A 23,751-nucleotide genomic window follows, 5' to 3' on the forward strand; every position below is an offset into this window, starting at 1 on the left:
GCTGACACTTAAGGTAGGTGATGGGGGCTGGAGGCAGCAGGGCTAAACACAGTGGGTAGTTTATATTGGGATGAGTCCATCACGATTGAGCAGTTTCAGGATACTGTACAGCTGAAGAGAATGCTATGTTGGTGCTAATATATGGCCAAATTACAGATACAATAAGGATAAACTGTTGATTAGTGGAGATGCCAAGCATGACCAATGTTTCAAAGCATCTAGTGAAGCAATTAGTGACCCTTATGTATACCTCAGTAATGGACGTGATAAATAAACCATCTGCTGCGGTCAAGAGGAAAGGGAGGCGAAAGTAGGGATGAAGTTTGTAAGGGTGCAGAAGGAGGAGACCGACAGGTCTATATTTTGTCAAAATAATAAAGAGAAAACCTAACTTTCCCCCCAACTCTAAGAGGGGTTTCCCTACCTCAACTAAAACACTAAGGCTTCTGTCAGAATGCCTGTGTAAATCAATAGTCTGCCTTCCTGTGTCAAAAACCTTACTTCTGTCCCTTACACTTTAAAATGTAACTATAGATAAAGTAGATCCTGGCGTAGAAGAATGCCTTCCTTCTTCTAGAGTGGGATACAAATTTACTTCCAGGCGTTTACTTCTTAGGGGACTTACTCTCTTCCCCAGGTCCAAATTGTCCTCCAATACAAGACAAAAGTTAAACTACTTCTCCTTTGCAGACACTGGCTAACAGTCTGCTTCAGAAAGTCTTTACAACTTGGTAACTACGAGAATGACTCCCTTCCCTTGGTATCCTGGCTTCAGAGTTTGATATAGCCAGGGGGGATTACTCCTTTCTCCGCTGGCCTCTCCTTCACCTTGTTGTCCCAGACCCAGGCTTCCTCTAACATTGTAATCCGGCAGACCTGGTTCCCCCTTCTGTCAGGTATCCGCCATGAAGAAGATGTATATCTCTTCTTTTGTGGGTGCTGGTCCGTATTTTGATATTTCTCAGTTTGGTGTTCTCTAGGGTTTCTTTGCCTACAGGGTCCCCCCACTTGTAGTGAGGGTGTGTGGTCTTATCTGCTCCTTCTCCTACAGCCCAGTTATGGCCCCACCAACCGTCCCAGTAACCCTGGTACCTTTAGGGTTTCTGCCGGTGTGCTCTGGTTGGTCTCTGGCTCAGATTCTCCCGTTCTCTGCCTTCCTGCGCCTTCCTCCTCTCCCTCTCTGGCCTACTGCAGCGGCTCCACAGTTGTGGACTTCTCAACGTCTGCGTGTCCCAGCTCGACCGCGCAGATAGTCTTCCCTCCAGGTATGGGCTTTGGCTTTTCCAGCTTTCAGGTCAGTCTTTTCACGTCAGACTGATCAGGAAGTCTCCGCTCCTCACCAGCGTCCCGGTCACTAACCTTTTCTGTCTTCCATGCTGGGCCTCCTACGCTTGCAGCTCCCCCAGGGATGGCTCGACCTATTGGTCATTCCTTCTTTCCTTTTTATGAAAAGTGGGTAAAAACAACTAAAATGTTTATTCCAGTCCTCACCATAACTCTTCATTGTTCTGCACCTCCGTCTCGTTGCAGTACTTGTCAAGGGAGTCATACTCAGTTAGTCCCCACTCTTCCTCATCTCAGTGCATGTTAAACTTGTTGCCTTACAGACATACATACATACATGGGATATGGATGGGAGGTTTATGGGATAGGAAGGTGTACAGGGTGTGGGTGGGGGGTTGGTATACCACGATCTCCCCGGTTTTCAGAAGGGGAGTATCTTCCCATGAGATCCTTCCGCTGTGTACCACTCACAGGAGGGCCATCGGATAGTGGCCTCACCTCCCTGGCCTCATGGGAAGGGGATCCCCTCAGGGAGAAGTGACGTCTCTAGATTTGTCACGAGTTGTTCAAAGATCAGGTGTGAGCATTTGGCTAGGAATCGCTAAATGAGACTAGATAATTTTAATATGCTTAGTAAATACTATGCAACGTCTCATTGGCGCCACAAAATAGATCCTGGAATAGATCCATGTTGCACATTCCAAGGCATAAGCTTATTACTTTTACAATGAGAATGCTCTGTGATTCAGACATTCCGAGGTAAAGGACATTATTTACCATCAGATCTCAGATTACACTTGACCCATCTCAATAATGCTGAACGGCCCATGAGATGGTGGTGTTGGGGGGGGAGGGGGAGGTGGTGGTTGGGGGGGGGGGGGGGACAAGCACTACATTTGCGGGTTCGTCACCAATATGCGTTAAAAAGGTGCATAGTGCTGCACTGGGAAATTATCCGCCTGATTTTGCCAGTGGGTACATGCCTTACTATTCTGTAATGATGCCAAAGAAACTGAGACTTTCACATTTAACGGCTGAAAGAAATGGAAGTTAGACTTACAAGGTCTGCCCTAAACTATTTCGGGGATTAATTTACTGAAGGCTACCAAAATTAAACTGCATTATGATTTTTGTTTTTAGATGGATGAAAAGTAAATGTACTGCACTGGATTTATCTCAATACAATTTGGACCATCATTGTTGAGGAGATGTAAAAATAGAACATAAAGAAAGTGTATATAGTTTTACAGTACACAGCCAACGACGAAGAGAATGTGCAACTAAAATAGTTACCAATACAAATGGTAATTTGAACCAAAGGAAACCAAATTTATTAAGAATCCCATGAACAAACAGGGCAGCAACAGGTAGGTCTACCCTGGACATCATGTCATTTGATATTTCATTGTTTTCTTTTAAAGGTGCAACCTTTAAAAAACACACTGATGCTACAGGTCTACAATGCAAATGAATTTCTAACATACAGACGTCTTGGAGGGGCTGAGTCGCATTAAACCATGGAGAAAGCAGTAGAGTGAAGGGACACAGAGAGAAGGCAGAGATGCTGGAATGCCGGCACCGAGAAAGGAGTTACAGTCAAGTAAGAGACAGGGATGGAAAGACCATTTTACCTGGTAGTGTGAGCACGCTGCATCTCTGGTGGGTCTGGGATCCGGGAATCTAGGATGAGGCTAGGACAAACGGAGGAGCGAATCCTCCACTTGGAACATGAGGACCGGGGAGACTGCCAAATTGGGCAGAAGAGAAGCTGACGCTTATGTGCCAGCGACACAGTGGAGAAGAGCCAACGACAGCGTCCCTGCTAGAACGCCATGCAGCTGGAGCATACCCAAAGGCAAAAAAGGTACCAGGGTTGCCCAGAGTGGAGGCAAGTGAGAGAAAACGCAGAAAGAAACTGACAAGGAGGCTTATAGTAGCCCTACAAACCAGAGTATTGAATCTTGGCAAGAAGCACATATGCAACCAGAAAGGTTAAAGAAACATGCAAGCCAGAGGAGAGTCCGAGAAACAAGTGTCATTGGTACAATCATAAGGAGAAGGAAACCTAGAGGGTTCAATCAAACTGTTCAAGATATAGAACCAATAGAGAGAAAGTGGACAAGGTGGTGGAGAAGGAACACGGGAAACATTCCTCCACGTAACAAACTTGAGACATTTGATTTATATAGAGACATACAAGTCTATTTGAAGAGGCTAACAGGAGAGCTGAGAACCCTTATTTTCTGAACTATTTTTGTATGAAATGAAATCCATCTCCAGAGAGTGATGCAAAGGACAATAGGCTGTACATATTGCCTAAGCTGAAAGGCTATTATTGCTTTGGCTTATATTTCTATGTTTCTTCCACAGTGTTGATGCCAGGTAGCGATTAGGTTTGGATGGAGGACTACTTTTGATTTTGACAAAAGATGAACACCCTTCCAGGGATTTTCCTACCTACAAAACTATTAGCAGTAGGGAGAGATGGGCATTTGTAGTTTAATAAACACTCTTGAAATGTCATCCTTGAGTCCGACTCCGCCTGGTTCACCACAATATCCAGAAACTAAGGCTCTAGTAGAAAGTCTAGCAATAGGTAGTGGGGTGTCAGAGAAGCCAGCAACATGGTCCTTTGAGATATTGGGCAGCAGTCTCATCGGGCAATAGGGTGAATCTGTTATGCAACCATATTTTAATTCCAAATAGTCATACCATAATAATCAAATGGTCATTCTGAAATTACAAAAGTGCACACATTTGGTTCCCAGAGAGGTGGCACTAACTTGGGACCTACTGATCTACTTAATGGCGAGCTGTAGAACAGCATGGGTCTGAGGTTTGCTATTAAGACACCAGAAGGCATACAAAACAAACTATGGTGCTGCAGACACCAGCACAATGATAGGATATACTAGGCCTCAGAAAGTACCACCCATAAATTAATTGAATCCCATTTTATAGACTGCACAGCCCCGACTAAGTCACTTCCTGTTAAGACCATGTTAATTCTAGTGGCGCAGTCAATGCTCAGGCCCCTCACCCTAATTGTTCAATGCTTATATTGCACCCAGCACCATTGAGAAATTATCTTTCAAACTCTACACCAGCAAATCCCAGTATTCACTTAGCATACTGAAAGTTGCAGAGAACCCAATCTTCCAACAGTCTTTCTAAAATCCTCCACTGTAGGATCAGCAATAGTCTGAATGGGAAATGGGACCAAACTGACTCACCGTACACTACCTTGCATATGATCAGATTCATAAACAACCCCCCCTTCTTCCTGCACCTCCTTCTGGTTGCAAAGCCAGAGTGATCAACACTCATAAGGAAGGGGAAAGCCATCCCATCCATAATCGGATGCCGTCAGGCCATAGCGACAGACAGAAAAAAGAAAATCTAATATGGGCAGTAGGATCTAAGTGGTACGGGCCTTGGTCCTCTCCAGGCTTCTGTGCAAGAATGTGTTCTACCTAGGCCTATCCAAGAATGAAATCAAATTAAGTCAATGTAACTGGATCTGAATAAAGGTAGCATGACAGGTACTCTGTCTTAAGTCCCTAGACGATCTTTCAATTGTTTACCTGTGCACTAAGTCATTAAGGAAAAAAAAACTCTTCCGGTCCCACACGGGTTTATGAAAGGAGATCTTGAAATACCTTCCTACATGCATCTCCCTTACTACGCAGCCAACAGATTTACACCAAGAAAGAAAGAACCGGAGACAAGCCTTTGTATTCCCATGGTCTGCCGTTTTGCAACGAATTGTAACTGATCTAAACAAATTAAGAAATCGCTCTGAAGTTCAGGATACACCTGAAGAACATATTCTTTGGTATCTACATACACTCATCCTGAACTCAAAAAGGATCATACATCCTACAATGTGGTCCCACCTTGGCATATGCTGGGCTATCATCACAGTCTCAGGAATGCGATTACAGGCTTATTGTGAATTGGTCTCCATATCTCTTTGCGTTTTCAGTCCGCCTCCCCCTCCATCCAGCTGCTGTCCAGTTTCTAACTGTTTCCTCCGCTATGTCTCCGCAGGAATGCTTGAAGTGAGTTACTCTAAATGTTGGTATTCTACAAATTATCCCAAAAAAAGTTAAATACTTAAACCATTGGAACTGCAGTGGCTTTCTTAATCCGCGTCTGGCTTTGGGGTGGCCTTTCCGCGTTCAGTGATAAATCTCTGGGTATTTCAAGGTCAAAGTCCTTTTGGATAACACAAAATGTCAATGCTATGGTTGTAATGGGAGATTTAGACCACATCAGAAGATGGCAGAGCATGGACGCAAGCAAATTGTGGTGGGTACACATCTGAAGTTGGTGTGCACTCCGGGTATTCAACACGCATTAGAAGGACACCTGGAAAATAAAGAGGCTGTAGCAAATTGTGAATACTCTGCTATTTGTAGATTTGCCATTCCCAGTAAAAGAGCCTTTGAATAATATGGTGTACAATGACTATTAGATCATAATTGTTTACGGCTAACAGACCGATCGGGAGGAACAGACTTGCCTTGTGTCGAATCCTGTAGTGCCCTTTTCAGCAAGTCGCCATTCTTTAGGATCTCCTCCTGGGTCTGACGAGTAGCATTCTGAGTCTGGATCATCTCCTCTGCCATTTGATTAGTGGCTTCTAATTGCCTGGCAACACTGTCCGAGTTTACGGTTAACCTGTGAAGAGAATCAGAGATGGTCTCATTAAACAGTCCATTCCTAGGAGCAAGAATTTGTAGATGGGTACAAACTACCCTCCAGAATATAGTGTTGCATCAGTTTATTTATTGGTCATTTGTAAGGCGCTTATACATCTAAAAAGTGTTTCAAAGCGCCACAAGGCAATGTGAATGGAGCATGGGAATGAAGATCAAACAACAAACAAAGGCCCATAAGCACAAACAACAAACAAAGAAAGGAACATAAGCATAAACACAACAGCCCTACTAGGCCTTGTGACATTAGGATTGTGCCAGTGCAGAGAAGAGGTGGCGGGAGGGGGGGCAGGGGTAAGTGCTGGAGGGCCCCTAGGGGGACGTGCCATGGTGCCTGTTGCAAGGGCAACAGTTAAGTGCGAGCATGGTGGCAGCCGAAGCGGGGAGGGCAACCACACAACACAAGTGCGATTAAGGCAACACCACAGCCAGGTGAGGGCCCGGGCAAGAGCAGATGGGCGCTTGGACAGAAGGCCAGGACCCTGCATTGACTCTTGAGGGGCCTGGCTGCCAATCTCAGTGGACTGAGAGATGGTTAGCACAGAAGGGAGAGAGGGAAGGTGGAGGAGAAGAGGCTGGTCTTGAGGAGCTTGCAGGAGAGGGGGAGAGAGAGAGAGAGAGAGAGAGATTGAGATTCTGACTATTCCAGAGGAGGGAGCCAGCGGAGGAAAGATCTGCCACCAGCTCTCTGCTTAGAGAAGCGTTGGACCAGCAGAGAGTTGGAGCCAGAGGATCGAAGACAACGAGAGTATTTAGAGACGAAGTGCCAGGCCCCAGACGGCCTTATGGATGATGCATGTTAACCCACACCACTTGCCACGCGATACAGAAGTGGCATACACCTGCTGAAACAAAGCATGGCTTTCCAACTATGGCTTCGCCCCCAGGCAAAAGAAGCCTATATGTTGGCACCTTCATTTGAGTACAATAGATTTTTATTGAAACCAAACACGTAACCCACCAAGCCACAAATGTTATGACTGCAGGAGCTCACAGACAAGAGTCCTTTATAGCGATAGAGGGTCACAGTGAGTGGCAAGTTTATCTTTTATGGCAGACCCTCCCCCCACCCCCTCCTGAACCCATCAGCTCAGGCTGCCCTCTCCAAAGTCCTCCATAACTCCCCTTTAGACTAGTAATGGAGCAGACAGCCCTTATATTCCATCTTACCTCAGGATGGTGTCCTCTGCCTGCTTCTGCCAGACCTCATTCTGTAGGAAGTAGCAGATGCTGTGTGCATGGGTGAAGAATTCTGTGTATGTGCCGAAGGCTACAGCATCCATACTCTGCGTGCAGTCTCGGACAGAGCTGCTTTCAGTGCAGTCAGGGAAGATCCGACCAGATCTAGATAGAAAGCAAATCAGATGAGGATTACTACCTACCATTTGGCATGCCAAGGAAACCTTTAAACTTGCTTCACCTCGATAAACTGTTGCTCTTGAAAAAAGAAGTTGCTGAAAAACGGCAGAGGAGAAAGGATTTAGGTCTGTCTACCACATAGCGCCATCTGTGCTTTCTGTGTTCCAACCCGTCCCTTATTCCATTTCCTAGTTGCTTTCCCTTCCCTTCCTCCCGCCTCCCAGCCCGCCCACCTCCCCTCATTGGTCTTCCACTGGTCTTAATGGCCCTGAGGCAAAGGGAGACTCCAACTGAGGCGGCTCCCCATCGTGTCTGCAGGTGTCAGCAGGGGACGCCAGCTGCCAGCCGTCAACCAGCAGCAAATAAGTAAGGTAGGAGTGGCCCGGGTCAGGCACAGAGCCTTCACTCTACCGGCCACATAGCAGCCTTACAGACTTGGGTAGGTTTTTCTTGTTCCCTCCAGTGTTTAAATTGCATTTGCAAAACCTAGGCCCGTTTCCCACTATACAGCACTGCTGTGTGAAAGTAGTGCCGTTCTGTGTTTTTTGCCTTTTAGCAAAGCATTCATCTAGCGAACTTCATACCATTATCTGAGCTCCTATCATCTTGTTCAATTGTCTCGTCTCTTCGTCTCGTCTGCTTGCGCCCCTCCCCGTGTCCTTGCCTAGATTTCTCCCCACCCCCTCCCCCCTTCTCTCCTCTGCCTTCCTACTCTATGGTGCACTCTGTTTCTCCTATCTTTTCTAACTGTTTCTCTATTGACTATCCTGCTCTCCTCACTAAATCTGGTAGGAAGAAGTTTTAAAAAAAAAGGACATCCTGGTCTCCAACCCAAGCCTCCCTATTGCTGACACCTATACCAGTGCCTCCTCCAGGCAAACCCTGACCGACATCCTTTTTGTCGTTCCCTCGCCAGACCTATGGATTCTTCATATGGTCTCTGTGCTTTCTCCTTTCTCTTCTTCTTCCATTAATGGTGGCAACCAGCGGGAGGCCCTACTGGCCCCCCTTCCACTCCTCTAAGGTCATCATTAATGTTTACCTGAATGGTACCGTCTTGGTCCAATGCCCTCAGGCCAACCTTCTCTTTTATAGACGCTTTCCACGCCCTGCTGTCCCCCCGCCCCCCCCCCCCCACAGCTTCCTCGTCTCCTCCTTGGCTACCTTGCCATCTCATCCTTCCTCTTCTGCCCCCCCAGAGCCCCCTGGGCTGCTACACCTCCACAGGGCGTACCTCTGATTTGTACCCCTCCCCAGAAGTCTTTCAAGGACAGCAACCTTGTCCATATTGCCACTCTCAACGCTCGTTCTGCTGTCAAACACTCCTGACATCTGCCATCTCCTGGAAGAACTTGACCTTGATGTCCTTGGTCTCACCGAGACACGGTTCCCGGCCAGCTCTGTCACAAACTTTCACACTCTCCTCCCGGATGGCTCCAAGATCCACTCAGCAACCAGATCCAACCGTTCGGGAGGGGGTGTAGCCCTGATCTTCCCCATCATTCCTACGCAGGCCTACTCTTTCGAATGCCTCGTCCACAGGCTCTCTCTCTCCTGACCGTTCCCTTACTGTGGCTACTATCTATCGGCCACCTGGTCAGATCTCCTCCTTCCTCTCCGAGTGGGCAGACTTCTCCTCTTCCCTCCTGGTCTCGACCACTCAACTCCTCCTTCTTGGAGACTTTAACATCCACCTGGATGCTTTCTGTCCTTCCTCTGGACTCTTTCGCGACTTCTGCGACTCTCACTCTCTATTCTCCCCTCTGCCCCGACTCACTCTGCATGTTCCGATCTGTTCTGACCTTCTCCTTTCTATCCCTCTCAACACTCCTCTCTCCTGGAGTGACACCTTCTTTCCTCCCAGCTCTCCCTCTCTACCCCTCAGGCCAAGCCACCTCCAGCACCGTCACCCACCTTCTCGGTTATCCGACACATGAAGCGTGTGTCAGTTGAGGCTTTCGCCACCACTTTCTCCCCCTCGCCCCACCCCCTTTGGCTGACTCACACCCTGATACAGCCCTTTCCATGCTCCACTCTACTATATCCGATATTCTTGATGTTCTTGCCCCTGTCATGAGGATACACTTGAACCCCAAAGCCAAATGCAACTCCTGGTATGACTCAGACCTGGTCACCCTCAAACGCAAGAGCAGGGTGGCTGGGAGGATATGGCGTGCTTCCAGTACATCCTCTGACAAACTGGCCTGCCGCCTGCTCCGAAGGCAATACCGGCTCCGTTGCACCAAGAAGAGAGCTCACATCCAATCCCGCGTCATCTAATAATTCGGCCAAACTCTTAAAATCTGCATGGAACTGGCCAATCCTGCTGCAGTCTACCTCTCCTGTCCCCTCCCAGCCCCCCTGCACGGTTCTGGCTGCTCATTTCATCTCTAAAACTCAGGACATCCTGTCTCGCTCTTCCTCGCCCCCTCCTTCTCTGGCCCTTCTTTGGCCACCTCTCCTCCCCTCTCTACCTTTCCCATGTTCTCCCCTGACGCGGTTGCGAGACAAGTCTGATCTATGAAAGTCTCACCAAAACAGGTTCACCCCTGTTCCTCCAAAACCATCAAGGACCACATTGACACCCTGGCTCCTGCTCTGGCTGTCTTTTGCAACCACTCCTTCACCACTGAAGCACTCCCTTGTGCATCCTCTTCTTAAGAAACCCTCTGCCGACCCGTCCTGTTCGGCTAACTATTGCCTAATCTCCATCACTCCTTTCCTGGGCAAACCTCTGGAAACGCTGGCCATCTCTCAGCTTTATCTTCACACTGAATCTGTTGGTTGTCTCCATGACCATCAGTCTGGCTTCAGAGCTACCAGAGCACGGAAACTGCTCACTTGAACATCTGTGAAGACCTGCTCTCCCACCCTGATCTCAACACCCACTGTGTCCTCATCTTACTGGATCTCTCTTCTGCCTTTCACACAGTCAACCATTCCATCCTGCTCAACTGTCTCCGTGATAACCCGAGTATCACCGATCAGGCCCTGGCTTGGCTGACTTCTTTCCTCTCTGATCGACCCTCTCAGGTCCAACTTGGGTTCTTCCTCTCTTCCATCTTTATCTCAACCTGCGGTGTTCCCCAGGGGTCTAACCTCTCTCCCTGGCTGTTCAACCAATACCTGGCACTTCTTGCACAACGTATTGCCGCTCTCTGCCACAATTTTCAGTGCTATGCGGATGACACGGAGCCCATTTTCAGTAGTGGTGTGCCGCCAATGATCTCTGCCTTAATGCCAGCACTCCCGCTCCCTCCCTTCCTGTCACTCACTGGCTGGCCTATCTTGGCCCTCTTCCTGCTTCCCACCTGTGAGGCCAAAAACCTCAGGGTCATCTTCGACTCCACACTCTCTCTCTCTCCTCACATCTGTGACGTCTCTAAGAAGTAACACTACCTGCTGCACCTCCTCAGAGGTATTGTTCTTTTCCTCTCCTTCTCCCAGAAGCTCACCGTCTCCAGAGCTCTGGTTCTCTCTAGGCCGGACTACTGCAACAGCTTCTTTCTAAATCTGCCTGCCTCTACTCTCAGCCCTCTGCAACCCATGCCGAACAGGACTGCGAGACTTGTCCTTGGCCTCAAACCCAGGGATCGTATCTCTCCTGGTCTGAAATCTCTGCACTGGCTCCCAGTGGCTGCAAGGACTACGTTCAAAACCCTCTGCATTGTCCACAAGGCTTTCTAGGGTCTGGGGCCTCAATACCTTCAAATCTCTCTTTCTAAATATCTTCCTTCTCTAGAGTCACTTCTCCAAGCAACGAGTTGGTGGTAGATCTCTTTCTTCGGCTGGGGCCTCCCTCTGGAACAGCCTCCCTGCCTCTCTGAAAATTGAGAAGAACCATCTCTGGTTCCGGAAACCTCAAGACCTTCCTCTTTCCTTCTGCTTTCTCTCCTCTCCCCTGCTGAACTCCTGGCTGAAGCTGAAACTGCACTGGTCACCTGGCTACCCTCTGTTCTCGGGTCCAGGTCCCCTCCCCGCCAGTTGCACACCCGCACTGCTCCCCTGGCAACCCATGCCCTCTGGGGCTGTTTCTGTATCCCTACAGCCCCCTACCAGCACTTGACACCTGATGTCTGCACTTCTTATTTATTCTTATCTATTGCTTTATTCATTTACTGTTTATCCTCTGTACTGCACTTCCCCCTGCCCTTTTCCTCCCCCCCCCCTTACCCTGAACTTGCGCAATCTCAAGGTCACCTTGCCTAGTACGCTCATTGTCTCCGTCTTCCCTATGTTGCCCTCCCTTGCCTCGTCGCACCTTGAAACACTTGTGTATAGGCGCGTTATAAATGCCATATCAGATCATAGAGCTTAGTACAGTTATGGTTGTGTTGTAATCATTGAGTTGCTCATCATTTGAAAATGCAAATGTTGTTCATTGCCAACAAATGGTTTGGGGACCGCTGCTCTAGTTTCAGGAAGAGAAGCTTCAGTCGCCCTTAGTAAAGAGATTGCCTCCACTGAAGAAAAAGGCGAACATTCTTGAATAACTAGAGAAGGACTGAATTTGAAGTATTAAACAAGAAGTGCCATGTCCTCTTTTGCAATCAAAACTGGAAGAGGTTTGGTTGTGCTGAAGTGTGTAGATAAAGTGACAGCTGGGCCAACAATAAAGCAAGCACACAGACTTCCCACAAAGAATGGCAAACAAGGAACCAACCTCTCAGGAGGACAGCTCAGGGGCAACGCGCTCGTCTTGGAAGCAAGGGCAACGCACAGCACCACAAGTTCGATCCCATAGTCCGCGCTTAGAAACCTCTGGGTATTAAGCGCGTTATAAATAACCAATCACCATCACCAAAACATACTGGTAGTGTTCTGCATATTTGGAAGATGGTGAGGTTCTTATGGAGGGCTATAGACTACAGTTGTTCGCAGACTTAAGCCCTGCAACTATGGCGATCGTTATCCTTCCAGTTAAACTATAAGTAGACTTTAAAAAAGGTAAGTGATCTTATCCAGAAAATAAATGCTGGGCTATGGGAGTGCTGGATGAGAACACTTCAATTGTCAGCAGGAGGAAGTCTGCTGCTCTACCTCACTGGTTTGGGGTTTCTTTGAAACCAAAGTCTGACATTTGCTGTGGGATTGCAGGGGTGTAAAGAACCACTAGAGGCGAATTTCCTTGTTAGAGTTAAGAAGATTGTTACAGAGAGGGAGTGCGGGGTGGGGGGGGGGGAAACTTCTCATGATGATGTGCTGAGTTCCGTCATGTGCCATCTTGCTGATTCCCTTTTGCAGGACATCTTTATCCCCCCCCTCAGGTACCTTGGTGTTCAGAGAAGTGGTCCTTACTTGAACTGGGTGTGTTCCAAAAAGGGAATGATTTGAGAACCCCCCCCACCTACCCCCTCAAGTGTAATAAATGTCTGAATTTGATCTATCCGAATAGGAAAGCTGCAATGCTCCACCCCCACCCCCAAACCTTTGGAACCTCTCAGTTGAAAGTCAATAAAACTCAAAATACAAGCCTACTCTACCCTGCTTTATGTGGAGGACAGAAAGGAGGGTAGAGTAGGCTTGTATTTTGAGTTTTATTGACTTTCAACTGACAGGTTCCAAGGGGTTGGGTGTGGGGGGGGGGGGGAGGGGGGAGCACAGAATTCATTCAAGAATATGCCTACCTCTGCAGGTGACAGTGGGTGAATGCCAAGGCAATGCGGCTCTGTTCATCCTCATCGAGCTGCCTGCAGCCTACATCCACTCTCTTCAGGGCCCCAGTCCAGCAGTCTCCAAACCGTGGGTGCCTGGCAAACTCCTGCATCCTCTGAAGCTGAGTCCGGCCTTCTTCCAGCCGTCCCTGTGCAAGGTCGGACATCACAAACCACGGAGCAAAGATAATGCAGACCAACAGAAGCCGCCATGGGATCTCCATCAGGAGTGACACAGCAGAGGACTCCTTTTCGCAAAGTCGTCAATACCACCAGGGTCCCGAGTCTGCAAGACAAAACACATGGCAGGGTGTGGAACAGAATCTATTCATCTTGACAAAACGCATCAACACAGCGGAGAATAGAGACCCACGCTAGGACCCTAGTACAGGAAGCAAAGCTACTTATTTGGGGTAACTGAATCACATCTAGTCTAGTTTATCCTCGTCCTTTTCGTACCACAAATGAAGAGATCTGCTCCGATGACCGTCACCTTATATGCCCTTTTAAGAAAACTCCATGAAGAGCCACTGCCCCAAGCACTCACGCTGAACCTAGCGAAGCCACAGACCGGCTGAGGCAGAGTATTCTTGGTGTAGTCACCTAGTATTGCGAGGACCAAGAACTGAACTAGGTGCAAGGACAATACCAGCTGGAACAGCCTTCCTGAAGCTTGAGGCGAACCATCTCCGGAAGCACCTCAAGACCTTCCTCTTTGCTTCTGCTTTCTCTCCTCCTCTCCGCTGCTGAACTCCTGGCTGAAACTGAAACTGCACTGGTTGCCTGGCTACCCTCTGATCTCAGGCCTTGTCCCCTCCCCGCCAGTTGCACACTTGCACTGCCCCCTGGCAACCAATTGCACTCGGGGACTGTTTCTGTATCCCTGCAGCCCCTACCAGCATTTGACACCCGATGTCTGCACTTACTCATGTACTTGCCATCAGCTGGCCGCACTTTTATTTATTGTCTTTATTTATTTTACTGTTATCCTATGTACTGCACTGCCTCCTTCCCCTCTCCCCCTGCACTTTTCCCTCCCCTGCGCGACTCAATGTCACCTGGCCTAGTAAGATCGCCGTCTTGGTCTTCCCCCTCCCTGGCCTCATTGCACCTTGTGTATAGGCGCGTTATAAATGCCTCATCATATCAAGCAATCAAATATTGCCCCTGCACCCATTCATCATCATTCTAGCCGAGGACTGCAACTGTATCAGCTGCCTAAACTTTAGGTGAATGGTGGTGGAGGAGCAACCAAAGGGGTGAAGGTGCTACCATAAACTGCATGATGCTGGGCCCATGGATCGCGTGGGAAGGATCCCCTGGCTACCCAACCATGCCACTAGCAGAGGGTGGATAAAAAGGCGCATGGTGCCAGTACGCACTACTTTAAGAGCCAGCACAGTGGGTACTGTTATTACTAATCTGAAAGTATAGAGTTAGTCCCCTGCAAGGATTCCTTACACAATGAGCCTGGGATCTGCTTCCATTACAACAAAGTTCGTTTCTCCCGCCTTATACTTGGACGCAGCAGGGTTTACGTAGCGAGAGCTAGAAAAAGTGAAGCAAGAGCAGTGGGCGCAGAGCGCAAGGACCGTCCGCTCGAACTCATGCACAAGCCTCATTCCAACAAAGATGGCCTCTTATGGGCGCTGTCCGCATAAAACAGCAGTCCCTGGCCCCACCTTCTGAACACATGATCTCACCGATTCACCAGTTGGCCAATCCCCAAAAGGAAACCATCACCAATGGCAGCTGCATATAGTATGTGCAAACCCATACTTGTGATAGTAACACCTACTATGCTACAAAATAATTTACCTGCACCAAAAAGCACTAGCTAACAAAGCAACATAGCATCATTATGGGACAGGTCTAGAGCTTGGTTTCTCCAGCCGAGGGTTCTAAAAACTGGCAGCCACAACCAATTAAGAGGACAATGCAGTGATCCGGGACATATCATATCTCACTGCATGGTACTATGCTGCCTTCCGTGAAAAGGTTCTCACTGCATGGTACTATGCTGCCTTCCGTGAAAAGGTTTCATGTGATGGTGGCATTATTTAGCCCATTACCTATATTTTTTCATGTAGGCCATTTTAGTGGAAGGGGTCCTAGACAGAAGAGACTTGGCAAAGACGAGAATATTTTCAGGTCCGATTATTTGGCCAAAATAATATTGCTTTACTACAAATGTCAAAGTTACTGCTGTACATCATAAATAACAGTCTGAGAGTGTGTGGTTTGGGTGTATTTAAGGGTTTGGGTATATTTAAAGTGTTCAAATACAACAGAAAAGTCCAGATGAAATCTTTTAGGGCCACATTTGGTCACTTTATGGTACTTGTAGGATTCCCTTGATGGGGAGATTAAGCTGGGATCATTCTAATTTTTGATAACATTTTGTTTTTAAATGTTGTCAGGTTGGTTTAATGATGTGTACTTTCCAAGTCAGTTCTACCAAACAGGGTCTTATTTTAGTTCAAATACTTGCACCTGGCTCTAGGATAAGAACTAGATACCAATGCGGTCAAGTGCAGAAATTGCAGATTGGGCTTAAATCCCTGCTTCACCTCTTGACCCATGGGTGTGATACTGAGCAACACATTGAACCTTGTAGTGCCTTACCTGTCAATATTAGCAGTCCCTAAACATTGCAAGAATGTCGATGCCTTAAGAGTGATCTAGGTCTCAGGCTAAGCTCTTCAAAAGTTACAAGTGGCCATACATAGTGTTATGTCATATGTAATAGTGGCCATTGCTACATGGCACATCAGAAAGTCATTTGTTTATTTGTCCACTAATAGCAATACCACATGAAAACCATGGCGCTCTTCCAATCTGAGTTTAGGTCAGGATACATGCAAGTTTCTGGTGGCTTCCAATTTATATTCACAATCTATGCAGTGATAATACTTTTCTCTTTGCTTCCGATCTATTTCCATCCATCACCTTTACATTATGTGAGGCTGCTGATCCGAGTCCCCAGTCTAAGCCAAGTATGTGTACAGTTTTCATATTGTTACTGATGCTCTGCATCTGTACTATGGCCTGTATACTTCCCTTGCAGCTGCTATTGTTAACATGTGTCCTGTGCATGTGCTAGAACACAAGTACACTTGTTGTGGGCTGCAAATGTTGCCCTTGAAAGTCAGAAGGGGGTAACAGAAATGAGTACCCACGCATATTTGGATTGCTGCAGAGGCAGCACATCAAGCTATGGGTTCTGATGGGGGAGGGCATGATGGAGTGGCAACAAGAGATCCTGGTTCCCTTCATTTCTTTGGATTAGGGCGTTTAATTGTATTTAATTGCTCTTCACTTTGGCCTACAAATATTAGAGACAACTCAAGTTGTCCAATGCCACATGTGATCAGTCCATCCAGTCCACATTGTGTTTTCTTTGCATTCTGGTACCTATAATTCTGGATTTATAGTGGGAAAAACCAGACGGTACGTGTAAAACCATGCAAAGAAACAGGCATAGCCAGGACGGGCTGTGGGCAAACGTATACGTCTCCTCCAAAGCCACCATATACAGTAAGTAGCAGTGGGACAAGTAACTAATTCTCAGAACGCAAACTGCTGTTGACTGAACCCTTAGATGTGTTGTAATGCAGTCCCCTCTGTGCAGATCGCTCAACCTGTTTACACTCCAAGGCAGGTGAAATACATTTGATTTTGGCAGATGAGGATACTGTAGTCTAAGGCGGAGTATGGAGCTTGCTCTGGGTGTGAACTGAGCACAGGGTAGGTGATCATGACAAAGCACAGGCGAATTAAGGCGGTACGATCTAGATCGGTATGTCCCAATGTCAAGCATTATATATTCCCAACAGGCCTGGCTAGCTTTACCCTGTATTTCTGTTACTTGTAGATCAGCATTTAAATTGGTAACATCAAAACTTCACTATTGTGTAAGGAGACAAAATGGAAGGAGCCAAGTAAACAAGCAGAAAAGGTAATCTTCCATTGGACAATACAATAGTTCTGGTTCTTCTTGTTTTTCAAAAATTAGTGTAAATGAAGGGATGAAGTTAGATTTAAAAAGTGGACATTGTCAACATTACTGCTTTTAAAAAAGTTTGTACTCAGATGCTACTTTTCATGCAGACTACCATTATGCAGCTAAACCATCTACGTTCTACTTTCAAATGTATTTATTTATTTGTGTTTGGTTAGTCAAAACTTTCCAAAAAGAAAAAGAAATTCAACATACATACAAGTTATTTGACGGTGATAAAGATTGCACATGTTACAATACTAAAATGTGTATATTAATATCATAAACTGGTCAAACACAGGCTAAACAGCTTAAATCAGACTTGTGTTACTGAAAATATCACTGAATGTTTTTGTGAATTGGTATTTCCCATGATTTGACAATGCGGCAACCGCTACCTCAGCTGTCGAAGTTGGATAAAGCAATTTTTTTCCACAATTCCGTTAGGTCACATTTATTGGTAACAGCTATGATTTTTTTTAAATGGGTGAACCTAAATTGTAACGCGGGGAAATCCATGAACAAAGGTTTACTGTATTGACAAGGAGCTAGTAGAAAACATTATCGACAGACAGAATCTATGGAGCCGATAAGACCCCCTCCTTATTAAGATCTCGTTCGTGTGGAATAAATGCCATCGGAGGAGGTATAGTATTATAGAGCGATGATGTCTGTTCGGGAAGATCATGAGGTAAGGGGCTACCTGTCCTTTAGGCTTATATTCATGGGACAAGTGAGATAATGAGACAAGGTCATGTATAGCTTCGATCCTCTTTATCCAATCATATCCATATTCAGAAAGGGCGATTTTTACCTTCTCCGGCGTAGATTTCAAGAACTCGCACCCATGGAAAGATCAGGTATATTAATTCACAGTGGGATTTCAATTTAGCTAGGAATCCCACAGAGTGTGGCCCAGACTGTCACTCACAAGCGTCTCTAGCTGTAGAGTATAACATGCCGTGATCAGATGCAAGTATTTTGTGATGTAGAAGGAGAGTGTGCCATTGAACTCGAACTTTAAGAGAGGCAAGTCCTAATTCATATCTAATAGCAACTACGGGAACCGGATTGGGGACCCGCAGAATATGCCTCCAGATCTTTCCATCAATAGTGTCAAACCAAGTTTGCGCTTTTTTCGGCTAAAGCGCCAAACCATATTGCAAGGTTGCCTTGATGGATTAACTTCCATATTTTATATCAATCACACGCAATTGATTGGATAGGTTTTTCGCCTTCCAAGATACAGAAGTTTGTATACTTGCAAAATTGGGGCAAGAGGAAAAGTGAAAGCCTAAGTATTTCAGACTAGTGACGGGTTCCAGTTCTTTTGAGCTTAGCCACCATTTTCCAGAGGGTTGTTTACAACCCCTAGAAAGGACCAGCATTTTGGTCTTTTCAGGGTTCATCTCTAATGCGTTCTCTTTTGCCTAATTGGTAAATGCTGTTAGCAGTCTAAGTTATACTAATTCCCCACATTGCTTGCGGGAAATCCCATATCATCCCAAAAGTTCCTGGCTAAAATATGCTCCTCGTAGTACAAGCCAGTAGACTGGAACCGGTCATTCGTTTCCCCAAGAGCAACTGGATCGGATCTAGTAGAGGGAATTTTGTAGTATGCAAGCTTGTTGCAGGAGTGTAGTGGCAAAATGTGTGCACCTTATAAGCAGGCCTTCAGTTTCTACTCTCTGCATGTTTCTAGTAGGTCCTGGGATTTCTCTGACATGATAATTGTTTTATTGACCTCTCAGGCATTAATCATCATTTCCTCCTTACCAAGATTCCCATTTGTAACAGATCACACAATGGGCGTTAACCCACTGAGCTATGTTGCCATCATAGTCTCGCATGTTAAGGATATACTGTTGCATGTGTCTGATCACATCATACTAATCAATCACTAAACAATATGTGGACAAGTGTATTTTCCACACGTTGTCACTTTCTCAAATCGCTACTCATGGGACGTCAGCGTAGGTCGCAGATTTGAATACATACACAGTTGGTTTGCCTTCCTTGTCTTGTAGTGTGGCGACTACATATACATCTTTATTCCAACTACTTCGCTGGATTTTTGGGGAATTTGTTTTTTTTTTTTTTTTTTTTTTTTTAGATACAACAGAGAATGTGTACACTTTTGCACTTTCAAAGGGAAACATACTTTTATATTGCTGGGTTGTTTTACTGTGTGGTTTGGTGCATTACAGGTGAGCATTATTGAACACAGTATTAGTGCAGCTTTAGACTATGCAGAAAGCATTGGACATTAATGTAAAACTAAAGTTGGTAAGATATAAAAGGGGCAATACGAGTATGCAGACGCGTCGCATAGAAAAACCTCGATATTTGTTTACCGTCACGGCCAATCATAACAGTGGTTCCACAGTCCTCCAATTGGGAACTCGAAGGCATTACCATAGGCGGTAAATACTGCAGTTTTTGGAATCGAAGTGCAGAATATACCTCCAGCTGAAGTTCCTCCACCTACAAACTTGTAGTATGGTAGTGTGATAAAAGTAGCAGTAATTCGGTTTCTGACATTTATACTCCTAATACCCCCCATAGTCAACTGCCTGAATTACAAATTCTAGAACCAGGAAAGCTGGCCTAAAATCCCAGCATCATCCCTTAACCAATGTATGCGATCCTGGAAAGATCACTTTACCTTAGTTTAGAAGTGATAAGAACTACACAGACTAATTGACGCATTGCTTAAAAGAGTGCAGTGTTGCAATATATAGAATATTGATCATTTATGTAGTGCATTTGAGAGGCGGAAGTTACCTCTTATGTCAATCAGAGCTAGAACAATTTTGAGCCATGGTTCTTTCCTCATAGACTAAGCGAAGAAAACAATGTTATAGTACCATGGTAGAAATGTGTGTGTAGGATAGTGGCTGTTTGAGGGGGAAATTGGGATTTTTGTGTTGAAGGCATGAAAGGATGAGACTAAGACCGAGATACATTGTGCAAACAACAAGGCATTAGAGGGGAAAAACGATTTTTAAAAAAACAAACACACATCAACATATGGGTATTATCCATATTAAGATGATATAATAAAGTGCAGGTTACAACACTTTTTAGTTGGGTTCACAGCCTAGATGTAATGTCAGCCCCAACCTCCCACCCAACCAGGGACGGCATCAGGGCCTTTCAAGTTTTTCAGTTGAATTGGGCCCCAAGCAAGTTTTTCCCCGTGTTGTCGTTTTATGGCAAAACAAAATAAACCTTTTATTTAGGAGATTAAATGTACGCTTTACAATGCACGCTTTACAGGATACTTTTGCACAATGTGACATCCCTGGGCTTTTCAGCATCCAGCAGGGTTCTCCTCATTGCCGCTTTACTCCAGTTCTCTAAATTAGTGATGAGCGCTGTACATGTGGGTTACAGGTTTCATTGGCTGGAGCCTTCAGGCAATACCCTCTTTTGGGCTTTTCAGCATACAGCAGCATTTTTTCTCTCCTCGTTCCCTTTTTACTTCGGTTTTGTCTAGATTAGTGTGGGGACGCGATCTCGCGAGACTTCGGGAGCGCGAAGCGTGCAGCACCGTGGAAGTCGCCAGAACTCGGGGAGCTGGGATAGAGGCACACAGCCCCGGCACTCCTCCTGCCACCAGACCCTGAACCTCCACGAAGCCCCAGAACAGTGGGGGGCTTACAGCCAGAGCATAATACCACTTCTGGGCTCAGCCTCCTGGGCGCTCTGGTTGCACTGTGTGCAAATCCTGTCACACTACAGCATACAGTGAGGAACCTGTATGCACTGGGACTTCACCCCTGAGTACTGTTATTGCCCCATGCCCTGGACAGCTGAATATCCCCTGTTGTGCAGTTGAATTGAGGTGTGCCAATCAACACCCTGCCAAGCATACATCTGTCCTGTCATTATTCCAGGCCACAACATAATGGGCGACGAGGACTAGGGACCCGGGCACAACATGCAGGCCGCCACACCACCCCCCACTTTTCTCCCCTCTCCGGGCACCCCAGCCATACAGTGGCAGCAATGGGAACCACTGTTCTCCACATACCTGGAGGCACTGGGTGGAATGGGATATGCACAAGCCAGGAAGAAGGCCATGCTTCTCAATGCCATGGGAGTTGAAGGACAACGTATTTTTGCAGGGCTCAAAGCCATACCCGTAGCAGATGAAGACGACGCCGACAAAGACGCAATCCGCCGCATCCGTGGTGGCATCCATAAGTGATCTGAGAAACAGCAAATTCATGGAGTTAAGTGAGCGACATTGGCAAGAATACGAACAAGAAAACGCCCTACGACACGTGGCAGAGTGGGCCTGCGAGGGATGGCCGAATGAGAGAGCAGTTCCAGAAGGCCAGCGTCCGTGCTGGGAAGTGGGCGACGAGATCACTGTGATGAACGGCCTCATACTGAGAGGCGACCGGGTAGTTCCCTCAAGAGGCATCCGCAAGGTAATCCTTTGCAGAGCACATTCAGGCCACCTAGGGAGCAACATGACTAGGCGCAGAGTGCGCAATGCTTATTGGTGGCCTTGCATGGACCAAGACATAGGGCAATGATTGAAAGGTGCCACAAGTGCATGAACAGCGATAAACGCCTGTTAGTGAGGCAAGCACCCATGATTCCCAACAAAATCCTGCAAGGGAGTATGGCACAAAATAGGCCTGGACTTCATAGGCCCACTAGATGGCATGTCCGCGGATCACAAATACGCAATAGTCATGGTGGACTACTTTTCAAAGTGGGTAGAGATCGAATTTGTGGCAGACATCACCACGAGCACAGTTATACCTCTATAACTCACTGCCGTCTTTCAACGAGAAGGACTCCCCGAGGAAATTGTGACCAACAACAGAGTGCAGGCAGTTGGTGTCTAGAGAAATGGAAAGGTTCCTGAGAAAACACAATGTCCGCCAGCTGAGGGCGAGCTTGTACCACCCACAAGCCAATGGGCTAGTGGAAAGAGTGAACCGCTTCATCAAGGGTGCTTTGCAACTGGCGTGCGCGTCCGTTTTAAACCCCAACATAACAGTAAAACTGGCCGTAGCAGCCCACCACATCACGCCCAATGCCATCACTGGAGTTTCCCCGTTTCAACTGTTGAGGGGGAGAAGGGCGGCGTCAACGTTAGTACCGCTGTGGCTACATCAAATCAGGGTAGATGAGGATGTAGATATGAGAGACATCGTCTTCCGCATGCAGAAGAACAAGGAGGCCATGAAACTGAAGGCGACCTGGTGAAAATACACCTAGCTCACAAAGATACCACGACTGGCTCCAAATATACTAGGGCCATGGAGGTCACTGACAAAGGAACCAACCACGTCCGCACCAGCGATGGAACCTAAAAGAGTGGCTGTGTATCGCAGAAGAGCATCCACCAACCACTCGTCCGTGGAAGCAGAAAATGACAATGGGTAGTGGGGTGCACCCCGCAACTCCCAACGTGCAGAGAAAGATGCTTCGGGAGAAAAGGAGCAGGGGGGAACAGACATACACGAGCCCCTCGCCCCAGTCCAGAGAACCACAAAGGGAGGCAACACAAGGAGAGTTGGCCCCACCCGAAACTCCCCACTTCACCGTTCAAGCCCCAGGCCTTGTCTTCAACCAAGGCAGACCCCAGCGCGAGAGAAGGAAGCCCACCAAATTTACAGACTTGGTCATGGATTAGCTACCATCTTTTCCCACCAAAGGAGGTGTGTGGGGACACAATCTCGCAAGACTTCGGGAGCGCGACATGCGCGGCCCCATGGAAGGCGCCAGAACTCGGGGAGCTGCGATAGAGGGACACAGCCCCGGCGCTCCTCCTGCCACCGGACCCTGTACCTCCACGAGGCCCCAGCACAGTGGCGGCCTTGCAGCCAGAGCATAATACCACTGCTGGGCTCAGCCTCCTGGGCGCTCTGGTTGCACTGTGGGCAAATCCTGTCACACTACTACAGCATACAGTGAGGAACCTGTATGCACTGGGATTTTCACCTGTGAGTACAGTTATTGCCCCATGCCCTGGACAGTTGAATATCCCCTGTTGTGCAGTTGAATTCAGGTGTGCCAATAAACACCCTGCCAAGCATCCATCTGGGCCTGTCATTATTCCAGGCCACAACAATTAGTCCCTTGCTGACAAAGATTCAGCAGACGTTTTAGTGTTTCAGCCCCCCACCCCAAGACAATGTGCACCTAGTCCCTGCCCCCAGCATTCTTTCCTCAAATATGACACCCCTCTCCCCCCATAACCACAAATCCCAGAATGCAAGCAGAGAAATCAAAGACAGATTTAGACACCTGGCATGGTTCTAGTATTGAAAACGTCCATTTGAATGAAATGGTCGTTGCATGGAGACGTAGCCAGATGGCAGAAAATGCATGAGTCAGCCAAACAGGGGTCCCAAGGTCCATGTTATTTACCAAGCCTCGTAGCCGTTCAACACTGGTGTTCAGCCAGGGATGGACTGGGACTCAAAAGTGGCCCGGGATTTTTTTTTTCAAAGTGGACCCTATTACACAGTGCGGTGAGAAGGGTTTCTCCAACAAGAACATTTGGAAGGGGGTGTGGCTTGAGATGGAAGGAGGGGGCATGGGAGATAGAGTAAGAGGACCAGCAAACCAAGGTACATACCCGCCTACACTTGAACATCAAAAACCCTGAGATGCATGCCCCGCCCACATGTTAACGAAGTAAAACAAGATGTTGAATATATGTGCTAATTAAATACAACAAACTACTTTTTTTTATTGAGGTGTG

The 23,751-nt window shown here is 47.1% G+C and overlaps 1 protein-coding gene across 1 annotated transcript in view; it reads right to left on the reverse strand.

Moving 5' to 3' along the window:
* The window catches only part of LOC138567863 (protein brambleberry-like), a 47,610-nt gene that overhangs the window by 23,479 nt on the left and 380 nt on the right, over nt 1-23,751 (reverse strand). Inside the window, exons 2-4 of the mRNA XM_069646355.1 lie at nt 12,992-13,304; nt 7,176-7,349; nt 5,810-5,967 (exon numbers count right to left, since the gene is read on the reverse strand). Of these exons, the coding sequence (XP_069502456.1) occupies nt 5,810-5,967; nt 7,176-7,349; nt 12,992-13,242 (583 nt within the window). The 5' untranslated portion in view covers nt 13,243-13,304. The remainder of the gene's footprint in view (nt 1-5,809; nt 5,968-7,175; nt 7,350-12,991; nt 13,305-23,751) is intronic.

This window comes from Ambystoma mexicanum, chromosome 2p (assembly GCF_040938575.1).
Source record: "Ambystoma mexicanum isolate Mex_15411 chromosome 2p, UKY_AmexF1_1, whole genome shotgun sequence".
NCBI lineage: Eukaryota > Metazoa > Chordata > Amphibia > Caudata > Ambystomatidae > Ambystoma > Ambystoma mexicanum.